Source organism: Salvia hispanica, chromosome 5, assembly GCF_029641045.1.
Source record: "Salvia hispanica isolate PSC_SH4W2 chromosome 5, Shi_PSC_v1, whole genome shotgun sequence".
NCBI lineage: Eukaryota > Viridiplantae > Streptophyta > Magnoliopsida > Lamiales > Lamiaceae > Salvia > Salvia hispanica.
In genome coordinates this window covers 16184467-16201042 of record NC_142696.1, presented here as the reverse complement: position 1 = coordinate 16201042, position 16576 = coordinate 16184467, and the positions used below count along the sequence as shown (strand labels likewise).

The following is a 16576-nucleotide window of genomic DNA, read 5'->3' as shown; positions in this document are numbered from 1 at the left end:
AAATTTTTTGACATCTTTGTCGCATCGGTCCCAATGACTGCGGAGCATCTTCACGTTGCGGGCAAAGGTGTTCTTCGGCCTTCGTGCGTTGTAAACTTCAGTGACTTTTTTTCCAAAAACACTTGTGGGCTTGTTGATTCCCGATGACAGGATCGCACGAGACGCTGATCCAAGCGTCGTACAGAGCCAACGTCTCCTTTTGGTTGTATGGATGACGGCTGTCGTCCCCCACAACCTCGTGGTCGCCCTCTTCCTCCTCGGCATTGACGCCGATCCTGCCGGAGCCTCCACCTATTGCTATTGGCCAGTCGGGCAAAGTGCGTTCAGGCGGCAAAAAATTCTCCGAAATTTGGTATAATCCCGGCGATTGCTCGTACCTCTGGGGGGAGGGACGATAGTATGCATCCACATCAAAATGTGGTGTTTGGTATGCCGGCGGAGTCGTCGAGGCTTGGGTGCCCGGTGACGAACCGGGAGTACCCAAAAAGTTGTACATGCTCGCCCAATCGTCGAACGAGTTCAAGTCGAGCCCGCCGGAGCGCCGCCGCCGCCGCTGGAGTTTCCATCGCCGGACATTTTTTCAACAATTGGAGAGAAAATAATAGATGAGTGTAGTGTTTGTGTGTAAAATGAAGAATGGAAGAGGAACAAAATGGAAGAGGAATGGAGTATTTATAGAAATAAAAGGAAAAAAAAAATTGAAAAATCGACCGTTTGGCAACGGTCATTTGACCGTTTAACAAAAAATTATTTTTTTCGAATTAAAAAAAAAAATTTATTATGTCATAATTCCGACGTCCACTCGCAGGCCGACGAGTGGGCGTCACGCCATCCGCCAGCGCGCGCCACGTTTCTCGCCAGCTCGAGGCCGGCCTCGCCGGCATGCGTCGCGCGACGAGATGTCGCGTCTCGTCGAGACAAGACGAGCGTCGCAACGCTGTCTCGTCTCGTCGAGACGAGACCGAGACAGCATCACGCAGCGATGCAGATGCCCTTAGGCCTGCCTCAATGGCAAATTTGTCAATTACTACTAGTAATGTTGTTACAAAATTGGTACTCAAAATTAGGAGTCTTGTTACTTTTTGTCACAGATTATAAGAAATGTAAAAGAAATATTATAAAAAAAGTTAGTAGAATAGGAATAATAATTATATAGGATAGCGATAAATTACCAACTCTATATTTTACAAATTCCAAACTCTTCAACATAGTACCAACACATTTAAAAATTTCAAGATTTTGATGTCAATACAACGTCAACTGTTGATATTGTGTTGACATTTTTTGTTGGCGTTATTTTGTCATCTATTGGTATTTTCTAACGATTCAGATCATAAGAGTTTGTATTTTATTACATCCTCCTTTATATACTCCGTATTAGTATTGAATGAAATGTAAGTACAATAAATTAATAGAATGTGAGACTATTGCCATTTATAGTTAAAATGAATTGGAAATCCTATTCGCGGACTGACTAAAATGAAAAAAATGAGACTCCTAATTGCTGACGAAGGAAATAATATTTTGTACTACTAGATACTCAATTCACAACTTTAGATAATTACTTATATATTCTCATCCGTCCCATTGAAGATGACTCACTTTCTTTTGTGGTTTGTCCCAACTAAGATGACATATTACTTAAAATGAAAACATTTTTATCTCTAATTTATTCCCTCTCTCTTACCACACAAAATATAATTGCATAAAATCTCTTGTTGCCTGAGGAAGATATCATCTTCCTTGGGACAGAGAGGGTACTAACTAAGGTGTCATACTCTTTGAGGACGGAGGAAGTATTTTTTAGGGATATGGTCATGTAGAGAGTATGTTTTGGACAAATGAATTATATTATTAATTCGTTCTAAATATCCAACTAACTTGGTTATACATACTTCATCCGTCCGTGAAACATTGTCCAATTTTACCATTTCGGTCAGTGGTGGGAATATTGTCCACTTTGTTTTTTTTTTCATTTTTGTTAATGAACCTCATGACTTTTCACTAACTCATTATACTTAATAAAACTAATGTATAAATATGTGATCTACGTTCCACTAATTTTTTCTATTCACTTTTTTCACATTTCTTAAAACCCGCACTGAGTCAAATATAAACAACCTTCCGTAGACGGAGCGATATTTGATTAAAACCAATAAAGTCAGAAGACGGAGCGATATTTGATTAAAACCAACAAATATAAACAACCTTCCGTAGACGGAGCGATATTTGATTAAAACCAATAAAGTCGGAAGACGGAGCGATATTTGATTGAAACCAATAAAGTACATTACACTTATAAAATCTAAGAAGAAGTAGCTACATCGAGCTGTGAGTTGAATACTTTAAACGAAATATTACATTAATTTAGATATTATTGTAACGAACAAAAATGTCCCTAACTGAAAAAGCAACATGGACAAGACAAGTGTGAATAGGTGAATATACATTTTAACCGAAATAAATTCTGTGTCAAGAAACCTCCGATGCTATTTAATACTCCATTTATTGTCGTCTACATTAACTAGATATTTTAAAAAATACTATAGCTTACTCATATAGTACTAACTAATTACTCCATATTAAGTAGGCGGCGGAGCAAATCGGTGTTGGCCACTTGAGATCAACCTCCGCAAAACATGCACTCTCCTCTCTCTGCATGCGAACTGCTTTTCAACATACTACACTGAAAATCTACAAAAAATAGAGAAGAAAATAGATGTGCTTTTCATGTTTATTGTGAGAGAGAGAGGGTGCATGTTCTTATCACGTGCTGCTGCTGCCCATAATCCAGATAACTTCTTCAATATAATTTTACTTTTTTTTTTTTTTTTCCTTGCTTGCGATTTTATCCGATTCGTTGCCATTTTTTATTCCACTTCTCGAACTCGCAAAGAAAAAAGTTAAATTTTATTCAAAAAAGCGGTGGCATTTGCAACCAATTTCTGAGCTAACCGAGTTGAAAATTGGTGGAACAAAAAAAAGGCACATTTCTTTTAGCTCGTTTCTTCATCTTTGTTAATTATTCACATATTTTATTGCTCTGATTCGTGAATGTTGGTGGGAATTTTCTGCTGTCGGTCATTTGAAACTACAACTTGGGTTTATAATTATAATAACAATATGCCAAGGCATAGAATGAGAGTACAATCGCCTTAATTCTCGTGGGGCTCAATTAGGTGTGTGTGTGATGATTTCATAAAATAATTGTGGTTAAATCATGTGATGTTGGCCTCCCTCTCTGTCCCACTCTTTCTCCTTCTCTGTTACACTCTCATTTCACCTTTCTTTTACCGACTTCGACTTACTTAACTCTTATCTATAATGTGAGAGAGCTGCGGATATTTTCTCTCATTATTTATTGTTCCATTTTCCCTGCTTCTTGCTTATTTTGTGGAGGCACTAACATACACTGTTGGGAAGACTTCTAATAATTGGGAAAAAGTTGGGTGCATTTTATTACTTTGGGGGTTTTTGATTTATGATTTAGATGTTTTCGTGTAGCACTGGTTCAAGGAAGGTTTGGCCATTTCCTTTTCCTTTCCACATGCTATTTTCTGTAGTTGAGATCTGCACCTAAATTTTCTCTTGCTTTCAGCTCTAGTTTCATTCAATTTCAATGGATCCTAGCTGTGGGAATTGCTGGTCCAATCCAAAGGTTAGTTGAATTCATTTATCGTTTTGCATTCACAGCATATGAAATCGGTTGTGGCAAGTGAACAGTTCCATTTTCAGTTGAACATTGTTGAAATTAGAGATATATGCTTAGATTGTGGCTGTTTCTTGTGGGAATTTTAGAAGGATTCTTGGAAGGCCACTCTGCTACTAGCTTACCAGAGTCTCGGTGTAGTGTACGGGGACCTCAGCATTTCGCCTCTCTACGTGTACAAGAGCACGTTTGCGGAGGATATTCATCACTCCGAGACAAATGAAGAGATATTTGGGGTTCTTTCCTTTGTGTTTTGGACACTAACCCTTGTCCCCTTGTTCAAATATGTTTTCATAGTTCTTCGAGCTGATGACAATGGAGAAGGTGTGTGTCTTGATAGAGAACTTGTTTCTGCCAGTTTAATTATGTCGATGATGGACTGTTGGTTCTTCGTTCTTGCAGGTGGTACTTTTGCTTTGTATTCCTTGATATGCAGGCACGCGAAAGTTAGCCTTCTCCCCAACCAGCAAGTTGCTGATGAAGCTCTCTCTACGTATATACTCGAGCCACCTCCAACAACAAAGAACAGTTCAAGGGTGAAAGCGGTGCTAGAGAATCATAAGTCCTTGCACGTTGCTTTACTAATTCTGGTTCTACTTGGCACTTGTATGGTCATTGGGGATGGTCTGCTAACTCCAGCCATATCTGGCAAGTTATCTAAACTAGCTACTTCACGGTCTACTTTCATAAAGAGATCTAAGTGTGCGGATAAATAAAAATATGCTTCTGCATCCTGCAGTTTTTTCTGCTGTTTCTGGTCTTGAATTATCGATGTCTAAGGATCATCACCAATGTAAGCTTTCTTTCCATACATCCTTGTATATTACATATCTCTCTTTTTTCTTCTCTAAACATGAATTACTGGATCCACATTATAGTTGAAGAATGGTGTCTAATATTTTCTGTAGTTAAGAGGAAGATGATTGGAAAGTTGTGTCACTATATATTTTCATCAGTTCATAGTGCTGGGTGAATTTGTTTTATCGGTTTTTCTCTTAGAAGACTATAGAATAATGCTAAGAATGTAGAATTGACTTATGGTTTAGGACCCGCCATGTTTTCTGCTAGTTCTAGAGAGAAACAAACTGTATATAAAGATCTGATACTCTCAGGTTATTTTGTTCGATATGGTTAAATCATATGGTTTTTATCTGGCTCTTTCTAAAGTATGTTCTCCTTGGTTTATTGAACCCCCCCCCGCGCCTTCTATGTTGCTTCATTATACACTACATCATTTTTGGTTTGTTGGCAGCTTGGCTATCTTGAAGATTATATATGGTTTTCTATGGAAACTGAATGATCATTTTATATTTTGATATTGATATTTACTTCAATCAAGTCATCTTTACAGTTGTACAATTCATATTGTGCAGATGCTATGGTACCGATTACTTGCTTCATATTAGTGTGCCTATTTGCTTTACAACACTACGGCACCCATCGAATTGGGTTCTTCTTTGCGCCAATAGTCCTTACTTGGTTGTTATGCATAAGTGCGCTCGGCCTGTATAATATTTTCCACTGGAATCATCATGTATATCAAGCACTTTCCCCGTCTTATATGATAAAGTTTTTGAAGAAGACTAGAAAAGGAGGGTGGATGTCTTTGGGTGGAATACTTTTGTGCATAACAGGTATAGTTCTTCTAAGTTGTATGAAACTTTTATTACTGACAGTATCGCGATTTTGCATAATTACTCTGAATAATAATGTCTATATGTTACTAGTGTTGGGAGGTGGAACATTATCTTGGGTAAGCAGAGACTACTGAGTATTAACTGGTAAAAAATTTTGATCCAATTAAAGGGCATGTCTCAATCTGCTGATTGTGCAATATGAATGTATTATTTGACACTCATCATCTCTTCAACAGACTCTTGACGTTTTAGAATCCTATAATAAGTGAATTCAGTATTAGTAAATGTATTATTTGTTGTACAGACTCTAGTTTCAGATGTTCCTGTGACTTCTACGTTTTGTATGATGCGGAAATCCTATTGCAATGATCCATATATAACTTTCCCAATCATGAACTTGAGCACAGATCCATCGTGCAGGTTCTGAAGCAATGTTTGCTGATCTTGGCCATTTCTCACATGCAGCAATTCAGGTGAAGTACCTGCTTATTATATAACGACTTTTTCTTGGTGAGAGATTAACATATGGCATGCTGTTTCAGATAGCGTTCACCTTTTTGGTTTATCCAGCACTAATATTGGCATACATGGGACAAGCAGCTTACCTATCGAGACACCATCATACAATTCATAAGATTGGCTTTTATGTTTCTGTTCCAGGTATCACTTAGTAAAGTCGAGAGAGACTATGATTCATGATTGGTTTCTTGATGTATGCTCTAATCTAATATGCAAACTTTGAATTGTTCCTCTGATTTGGGGAAATTTTCCGCATACCAATTTGTTCAATCCATTTAGAGTCGTCATGACATTGCCACAGGATATATATGTGCTAGTTGAGTTTTGCCACTCTGTGCTTTGATAGTTCGCCCCTTCAAAATGGTAAAAGAACACGAACATAAATGATATTCGGGAAGTGGAGATTAAATGTTTTTAGCTAATTAACGTTGAAAAATGCAGTGAGCATCAATGACAAAGCCTTGTGAATTTTGGGGTGAAAACTCTCTTTTATCATTATTGAATAATAACCTTTTTTAGTAATGAATTTATGGGTGTCTTGTGGCATAAAATTGTTCAACAGAAAGTGTAAGGTGGCCAGTACTTGTGGTGGCAATACTAGCTTCAGTTGTGGGCAGTCAGGCGATCATCAGCGGAACTTTCTCTATCATCAACCAGAGTCAGTCACTCGGTTGTTTTCCGAGGGTCAAGGTGATTCACACCTCGGATAAGATACACGGTCAGATATACATACCCGAGATCAACTGGCTGCTGATGATCCTCTGCATTGCAGTAACCATTGGATTCAGAGACATAAAACACATGGGAAATGCATCGGGTAGACCTCATCCGCTTTGTGATCTCACATTTTCGACAAAATTCTGACCGTGGGTTTGCTGTTGGTTGCAGGGCTGGCTGTAATGGCAGTGATGCTGGTAACCACTTGCCTAACGTCGTTAGTAATCATCCTTTGTTGGCACAAACCTCCACTGGTGGCTTTGTGTTTCCTGCTCTTCTTCGGATCCATCGAGCTGCTTTACTTCTCTGCTTCCCTCATCAAATTCCTCGAAGGTGCATGGCTTCCCATCTTGCTCGCGCTCTTCCTGGTCACCATCATGTTCGTTTGGCACTACACCACAGTAAAGAAATACGAGTACGATCTCCACAACAAGGTTTCGCTAGAATGGCTTCTAGCCCTGGGTCCGAGCCTGGGCATCGCTCGCGTCCCAGGCGTTGGCCTTGTGTTCACCGATCTCACTTCCGGCATCCCCGCCAACTTCTCACGTTTCGTGACCAACCTCCCGGCCTTCCACCGCGTGCTCGTCTTCGTATGCATAAAATCAGTGCCGGTGCCGTACGTGCCCCCGGCAGAGCGGTATCTAGTCGGCCGTGTGGGCCCGGCAGCTCACCGTTCGTATAGGTGCATTGTCCGTTACGGGTACCGGGACGTCCACCAGGACGTGGACTCATTCGAGTCAGAGCTCGTGAGTAGGTTGTCAGAGTTCATCCGGTACGACTGGTACAAGGCGCATGGCGGCATCATAGATGTGCGCAAGGACGAGGAAGAGGAGGAGGGCGCGGGATCAACGAGCGAGTGCAGGCTGGCAGTGATTGGCACGGTGCCATTGTCGGCGTTTGAAATGGAGGACGAGACGGAGCCGGCGAGCGTCTCGGTTGGGTTCCAGACGGTGGACAGCGTGAGCGATATAGTCGAGATAGGGGTGCCGGAGAGAAGGGTTCGGTTCGCGGTGGACGAGGGGTGCGAAACGGAGATGGAGATGCTGGTGCAGGAGGAGGTGCGGGATCTGTATGAAGCACAGCAAGCAGGGATAGCATTCATTTTAGGGCATTCGCATGTTCGGGCAAAACAAGGGTCGTCGGTGTGGAAGAGATTGGCTATCAATTTGGGGTATAATTTCCTGCGAAGAAACTGTAGGGGAGCGGACGTGTCTCTCAAGGTACCTCCTGCATCGCTTCTTGAGGTTGGCATGGTTTATATTGTTTGAGATATTGTAAAACTTGAGGGCTTTTAGATTCTCTCTCTCTCTCTTAGTACATTCCAGTAGATGCAGATTTTGTTAAGTTGGATTCAGTCATACAAGAAGACAATTGATAAAGATTGTCTAATTTTAGAAGTTTGGGTGAAAATTTTACTCTCTAACTCCTAAACTGTTTCTATTATATTATGTACGGAAATTAAAATCAATTTATGTTTGAGTTGGTGGATCAACTCATTATGAAACAACTAAAGAGAGGATTCAGAAAATAAAATACTTCCTCCGTCCCAAGATCCTATTTGGTTTGGACAAGAGTTGTAAAAAAATTAGTGGAATATTAGTCCTACTTATATATATATATATAGGACTCTTATTGTGGGAATGACGGAAATATGACAAAATCTTATTGTGGTATGGAGGGAGTATAAAGATGAAAAACTATACGGAACCGAATTGGGCGTATAAATTTTGTATAGCTCATTTAAACGAATATTGCCGATCCGATTTGAAATGTGATATACATGTAGATATTTTACGACAGATTGGGTAAGCCCTGATAAAAACAATCCAACCATCATGTATGAGTGAACTGAGTGGGACATTGAGTAGTTGGCATTTTTATTCACCAAACTTATCCAACCATCGCATGTCAACTCTGCCTGATATTTGTTTATTTATAAAGTTATTATTTTGTTTATAGAGTTATCGTAGCATGATATGATTATTTACTAGTACTTAGTTTGAGTCTGTTATACTGTATTTATATTACTGGTAGTAAATTGTTTGTTTGGCAATTACGTTATTAGAGAAAGAGGCTTACAATTTGAATAATATCGTACACTTTTAACTAAATATAATTATATTATATAAAAATACTCTGTATAAAATAAAGAAGAATTTAAAATTAAGAAATGAGCGTCATTAGTCATAATGAATAATCTTTTACTCCCCACGTCCTTGAAAAAATGTCCTATTTTTATTATTTGGATTTAGATGTCCGCGATTTAAATCTCATTTACCTTTTTTTCATTTTGGATCGAAACGATTATATGCGGATATCCACATCCAAATTCATGGGTACCTGAACCCGAAAAAACACATTTTATACTACCTGACAATCGAACCCGCAAAGTATTGCAGGTATCCTGCACTTGCAAATGCGGGCGTAGTTAATTTAATGAATGTGCATCTGTCAATATTTGTATAGATTTGGTTAAGGACTACTATCAAGTACTCAACGATGTGGGATACTCCCGTCGTCCGCCATTAGAAATCTCATTTCTTGGCGACATGGGTTTAAAGAAATATGTGAAGAAAAGTGTGTGAAAAAAGTTAGTGGAATATGATTATCACTTGCATATATTAGTTTTAAACAAAATATGAGTTGAATGAATTAGTGGAATGTGAGACCCTAATACCACATATAGTAAAAATGAATCGAAACTCCTATTCACGGATGGACTAAAATAAATAAAACGAGACTCATATTCAACGACGGAGGGAGTAGTTTTTAAACTTGTGAATAAGCTTATTAACATCTATTCACAACTCATGTATTTATTTATGTTTTCTGAGATGGAGCATTCCAATAGAAACTCAACATCAATTAAAGAAAATCTAGCATTTTAAAATTTTGTAAATTTTACTACCAGATTCTGACCCCGATCCCGAATTTTGCGGGTAACGGGTATCCAATATCCGGCGGATATCAGGTTGGGAAATACCTGTTACCTTTTTGATAGGCCTAATTCCACCATCAAACTAACTCATTACACTCGCATTCTATTATAAGATCAATATATAAAATCGTGCTGAGTCAAAATGAGACTATACATCACGGACGAAGGAAATATTATTTTAGTTCATCCATAATAATTTTCTCCTAATATTTCATAATACTATTTACTTTTTACTTCTCGAGAGAATTCGGAATAAGGGATTAATTTCGCTGACCTCTCGAAATTTAGGATTAAATTCGCTGACCTTTCATAATTTGGGATCGTGGCATGCGTATTTTTTAGAACAAGGGATTTCTGACTTTTTCTCTTTTTTCTATTCATTTTTAATATCATCTCCCTCCCTCCATTTATCAATTACCCAAATCACCCCTCAAATATTTTACCTAAATTCTACAAAATCAGCGCCGTTTTTTTGATCACTTTCAAACACCCGTCTTTTTTTTTTTCCAAGCGCTTCTCCTCTCCATCCTCCTCTTCTGTCTCTCCAACTCAAAGCAGTCATGATTCTGTAAGGATTCAAAAATATATATACATATGTGTCTGTATATGTAATATACATATATACATATTTTTTTGTTTTGTTGCATATGAATTATACATACATACATATTTTTTGTTTGTCTGACGTATATACATAAAAGTGCAGGTTTTCTCGGTCAACGTGTGTAAATGCAGGGGTGTATCAAACTGATCAGGATGAGATTCCCGACCTAGCGGAGTCGTTGGCACGATAACCGGAACTTGGTATCAAACAAATTTTCTCAACCCACTTCTACTGGTTAGTATAATGGACGTAAGAGTCGAATCTCACAAGGATGGACACGTTCGGATAACTGTGGTGATATTCCTGGGTGTTTTTGGTTAGCTATCACGCTTTTGGGGTTGGGATTTTACCTAGGCGAGAAATAAAGACGGTACTCTACTGACTAGTAGGCGTGAAAATAACAGGCATGTGGTTGTGTTCGTGAAAATAGGGGACAAGGTATCTCAGAGGCATGTGAAAAGTCGACAGTTACTAAAAGAGGAAATTTAGACAACAAGGCATATCTGGTGGCTGATTGGCTTTCTGACAGGTCTGGAAGGTACAACTGAAAAGTGGGAGACAAAAGCAAAAGTAACTTAAAAAGTAAAAGTGGTCCAAGACAAAAGTTGATTTTGACGTTTTCTTCTTCACCAAGTATTAACAGAAATCAGATGAACACAAACTCCATGACTAAACTCAGATTCATAACTTCAAACTCAAGATCTATTGATTAAAATGTTTAACTTAAGATGAACAGCTGAAATTGCAAACTGCCTCTACTGACTAACCTGCAAGGTTGTGATCACAGCGCAAAACAGGAAATTCATGCACGAAAACTCAAACTGAAACATAACTACAAAATTCGATCAACAACTACAGATCTAGCTTACTCGAAAGAAAATACATGCACGCACTCAAATATTAAAAGCGATAACTAAATCTAACTTTCCTAGGCAGATTGAAGCAAACTCAAACCAAAGAGACATTCGGAATAGAAATTTCATAACTTAAACGTTTGGATCTTCACCAAGTACTTCAAAAGGCAACAAAGATAAATGTTTGCAACAGATCCAACGAAGAAAGAATGTAAAGATTAAACTAGAAAGCAAATAACGATTATTTTGCCACTCCGGGCGGTGATACCGCTATACTACTACGACAAACTGGCTGGAACGGTAGGACGATGATTTCTCCGGCAGACTCTTGGACGTCAAGTGACCATAGCTGTGGCGAGGAACGAGAGACTGGATAATGCTGAAAGACTGATCTTCTAGAGAGAATTCTACTAAGTGAGTATGAGAACCGAGAGCTTTTTCGAACTAAGAACTACTTGTCTCTCTCCAAGTGGCTTCTTTTATATGGAGGCTTGCCCTTGCTTTTAGGGTAGGCTTCCTTCTCAATTTGACTTTTCTGCCCTTGTTAATGATCATCCCAGCTATCCTTCTTCTCCATCTCGAGCCTTTTCTCTGGCATGCATTCTTGTCAGTATTGCACCCTTCTAGCGCTCTTTCCACTTGCGTCGCCTGAATCATCTCCTACTGGCTTGGATCCCTTAATCCTGCACACTTGAGCAACTGTTTTGCAGATAATACATGCATTTCACGACATACTGACCAGTAACCAAGGCTTAGAATACGACTTATCAATATACGTCTCAAAAAAGTGGAGAGATTATGTTATAGGGTGAATATATTAGTGTTTTGCAATCACTTTGCTTACGTAATTGAAATTTTTGAGATACATTTGTTTAAAATTTTGTGCAGCAGAGTATACATATATATCCATGTTTGTTTGTGCTGAAAGAATGCACACACATATATAATACATTTATATACTCGTTTGTTTCTTCTATATATATATATATATATATTTGGAACTTTGTAAAATTATATTGACAGTTTTGATATATTTAATTTTTTGTTATTTGGTAGGATGGATCACATAAATGAAATTGATAGTATTGATTGGGATAGCATAGAAATTACTCCACTTGAAGAATCACAAATTGGTGCTCCTGAGATCTTGATGGATGAAGAAACAATGTTTGCTTTGTGTCTTTAATAGCACAAAGAAAAGATAATTACTTGGAGTTGCGTCTTACTCTTTATTTTATTATCTCGGTCTTATTTTTGTTTTGTTTACTTGAGTTGCAGAAAGAGTCATGCAAAGGGACGACCTTTAGGTGGGATGCATGGTAATACAAGCCAAAAGCGGGGGGCAGTTGCAGTTGAAGAACCAATAAGATATGAAAGAATTAATTGTGTAGAATTTGTAGTATGGAGCCTACTATTTTTTATAAACTGACATTAGTTTGAAAAAATTTCAGCCAAATGAATCATAGCATACAGGTAGAGGAAAGCATAAACTTAGAAGACGTACAGCGAGAAAATGTACGAAGAAGAAGCTCACTCCAAGGAAGCCAATTTAGTGATAATGTATTCTAAGGAATTATGCTTTTGAAGAACATAGTTCATGGATTGTCTATGCTCTTGTGTCTTGTTGAAGTATTTTGTGAAACTATGACTTTATGGAAGTATTTTATGAAACTATGATTTTTAAATCCATGTTTTTGTGGAAGTAATCACAGAGGATGAGTTTTAATGGTTACTTTTATGGATTTTTAAAAAAAGAATCCTTATAAGTAAATATATGATGTTTCTAGATAGTATATGATAAATACATGTTTATGGATTGGTATGGTGATTGATAATTGTCTTGAACAAAATTACTATTATTATTTAAAAGACTAAAGTTCACGTAAAATATTTTGCAGAGCATGGCAAATTTTGTACACATTTTATTGAGACGACAAATGTATACATTTTGTAGAGACGGCAAATTTAGGCAATTGTTCACATTTTGTAGAGACGGCAAATTTTATAGAATTTAGGTAAAATATTTGAGGGGTGATTTAGGCAATTGATAAATGGAGGGAGGGAGGTAATATTAAAAATGAATAGAAAAAGGAGAAAATGTCATAAATCCCTTGTTCTAAAAAATACGCATGTCACGATTCCAAATTACGAAAGGTCAGCGATTTTAATCCTAAATTTCGAGAGGTCAGCGAAATTAATCCCTTATTCCGAATTCTCTCTTGTTTCTCCTAGAGGTGGCCAAACCCAACCGGACCGGTGGTTAACCGCCGGTTCCCAACCGGCGGGTCGGAACCGGAACCGGAACCGGACGACGGTTCCGGTTCGAAATCCGGTTTAGGGTTTATAACGGACCGGTTACGGTTCAAAAAATATGAAACCGGAACCGGCGGTTTTCCGGGAAAATGTAGCCATCGCCGGTAGGTTCATAGGGTTGCAGGCGTAGGGCTGAAAAAGGTTGGAAAACCGCCGGTTTCTGACACAAAACCGCCGGTTCCCGACGGTTCAGGGCTAGGGTTGCAGGCGTAGGCGTAGGGTTGCAGCGTAGGGTCTGAAAAGGTGTCGGAAACTGTCGGTTTTCGGTCAGAAACCGACGGTTTTCTAATACAAACCGGCAGTTCGGTCAGAAAATCGGCGGTTTTCGACCGTTTTCAATTTTTTTTTTTAATATCAGATTTTTCCCCCATTAAGGATATGTAGGCACCTTGTAACATCCCACTTTTTCGAACCCTAATTTTTGAGACGTGAAAATTTTTGCATTAAATACTTTTAATGCTATGATATATGTGGATTAAATGATGAGTAATTTATTGCAATATTCTTTGTGACCTAATTGCGATATGGAGTTGAGTTTGAGTTGAATAGTCAAACTTGTTGAATATGTGACGTGGCTATTGAATAGTCAATATTGTGGAAAATATGACGTGGCCGTGGAATGGTCAAAGTCGGTGGAAAATGTGAAGTGGAGGTGAAATTCGAATATGTGGATATTTTGATGCGAGGTGAAATAATATTGTGGTGAATTATTTTTCCTAAGGGATGAGTGAGAATTTAATAGGAGCATTATTTAATTAAGTGGAATTTTCGACCCCTCCTATTTATTGGAAAGAAATCCTATTTTTCTTGGATTTAATTATTGCTTGGGATAATTGTCCGAATTAAATCTAAAGTCCAATATTCCTTATTTAATTGGTGAATTTCGGCCCCTATGTTTGTCTCAAGGGTGATTTTCGAAAATCCCCTACTTCATGGGAGAAGGATTTTATTATTATATTATTTGATCCCTTGTTTATTCTCTCGCATAAATAAATTCAAATATCCTAGCATATCTTGCCAAATCTAAGAGGATCTTGCCATATCCTATTTAAATTAGGATTTTAATTAATTCCTTGGAGTAGGAATTGAAAATCACGCCTATTCCTATTTAATTGGGGAGAATTATTATTTTTATTCTTGCTCCGTGATATTGTATTCTACTCCGTGAAATATCTAAATTAAATCATAGGCTAATTAAATAGCCTAAATTTCGAAAATCCCCTTTTTCCTCAACCTTTTTAACGCCACTTCTCCCACCATATCTCTATAAATCTTGATTTATTTAATTATTGGATTATATCTTGCACTCTATAAATAAGAGTGAGAAATCAAACCCTAGCATCACACAAAAATCGTCCCCCTACCTCACGTCGTCTCTCTCCCTCTCCCACTCTCTCAAATTTTTCTTCTACTTTCTCCATTAATTCTTCATCTTTTGGAGAAGAATTGAAGTTGCAATTCGAGAATTTGTTGAAGAATCAAGATCCTAATTGTTTCCTACCGATTGTTCTATTGAAAAGGTATTTTTATTTTGATCTTCTCTTCTTCTACCGATCAATCGGTGTTCTTGAGTCCACATGCATTTAGATCGAGTGAAGGGGGAAATTAATCGATGAATTTGGATGCATGTGTGTGTGTGTGTGACCATGTATGTGTGTGTGACCGCGTGTGTGTGTGCACGCCTCGGTATGCGTGCACACGTGTGTTGTGTGTGGGAAACACTCATGCGTGACACGATTTGATGTTAAATCTGGAGTTGTTGTGTGGATAAAAGCGTTTTGATAATCGTACTTTGATTTTGAATGGGAATATTGAAAATAATCGATGGGAAAGGGAAACGTGAGAACATGCATGATTTTGATCCATGATTGAGACTTATTTGAAATACATGAACTAAAGGTGATAGCTCGCGTTCTCGGTGTGATAACAAGAAGAAATACGTACTTGAAATCGAAGGAAATCGAGGTGGGCTTTATTCTTAAACTCTCTCTTATGTTGCAAATATATGAAAGTGGAGCGATAAGGGTGGAATAAACTGTTATGCCATGCCTATGATTATTTTGGATATTGTGTGTGTCTGATGCCTAGTTTGCGAGTACGCTCCATTAGGCTATAGGGCTATATAAACGAATTCGGGTCTGAGTAGGGCCGCAAACCCTATCAGGCTAGTGTACACTGGAGATCGGGAGCCGTCCTTGCTAGTCGGCCGGTCTCGTGGGCGAAAGTGTGGCCACACTTCGTCGCACCATGATATTGTTGATTGATGAGAAAATGAGAGGTATTGTTTGACTGACCAGTCCATGAAATATTTTGTGATACTCGATGCTATCTTTTAAATTAAATGCTAAACCTCGAGTTCACTATGGTAAGAGTGGCATAACTATTAAAACGTTTTGGCATGAGTCCACTAAGTATGTTTAAAATACTCAGCCCTGCATGTGTTTTCCCTATGTGCAGGTTGAGCGGCGACGGGCGGTCGGTGGTGTTTAGACAGTTGAATCGAATAAAATGGATGTTTGGAACGTTAAGTGTAGTCGTGTCTTCATACATGACTCCGCTTCCTCTTGGATTGCTTCCGCTGAATTTTTGAAACTATTTATCTTTGGTTGATTTGAACTTATTGGAATATTGGGAAATATTGCGTTTTGTTGGAGCTACAATAAACCTTTGACTTTTGAGCTTAGCCTATGATATCTATTAAATTATGATTTTTCGTATTTAAGCCGTTGACTTGTTGTCTTGATACTTCGTTAAACACTTGGTCAAATCTCTTTAAATGAAACCCTAGTCTACATTCTTGTTGATTTAAGATCACCTAAGTAGCAGTCGCCGTATTTATTATACCCTAGAAATCCGGGCTGTTACACACCTCAACTTAAATTTTAAATTTAAGTTGAGCTCAAGTCCTTTAATATGTTTTTTGTAAATTGTAATTTTGTATTTAAATTCTTAAATTCAAGTGTATAGTTGTATTGTTGTATTTTGTAACTTGTAATTGTATTATAGAAATTTACATTCAAAGTTTCAAATCAATAAAATTGCAATTCTTTATCATTATCAATTCTCTTTGGATTTTACTACAGAATTTAAAAGTTATAACTATAAGATTTAAATAAAATAAAAAAATAAAAAATAAATAAGAACCAGAACCGAACCGGAACCGGCGGAACCACTGAAAACCGGCGATTAGTAATCGGAACCGGAACCGGCGATAACCGACGGTTAAACCGGAATCGGATAACCGGTATTCGGGCCGGTTACGGTTCAAGCATTCGACGAACCGGA

The 16576-nt window shown here is 38.0% G+C and overlaps 1 protein-coding gene across 1 annotated transcript; it reads left to right on the top strand.

Annotated features, from left to right (window-relative positions):
- The first annotated feature begins 3016 nt into the window (after positions 1 to 3016).
- On the top strand, positions 3017 to 7992 carry KT2 (potassium transporter 2). Its single transcript, XM_048085454.2, has 10 exons — positions 3017 to 3520; positions 3599 to 3658; positions 3799 to 4033; positions 4112 to 4357; positions 4449 to 4502; positions 5083 to 5343; positions 5767 to 5819; positions 5889 to 6006; positions 6428 to 6682; positions 6754 to 7992. The coding sequence occupies exons 2-10, from the start codon at positions 3620 to 3622 to the stop codon at positions 7848 to 7850; spliced, it is 2358 nt and encodes a 785-aa protein (XP_047941411.1). The 5' UTR covers positions 3017 to 3520; positions 3599 to 3619; the 3' UTR covers positions 7851 to 7992.
- The last annotated feature ends 8584 nt before the right edge of the window (positions 7993 to 16576 follow it).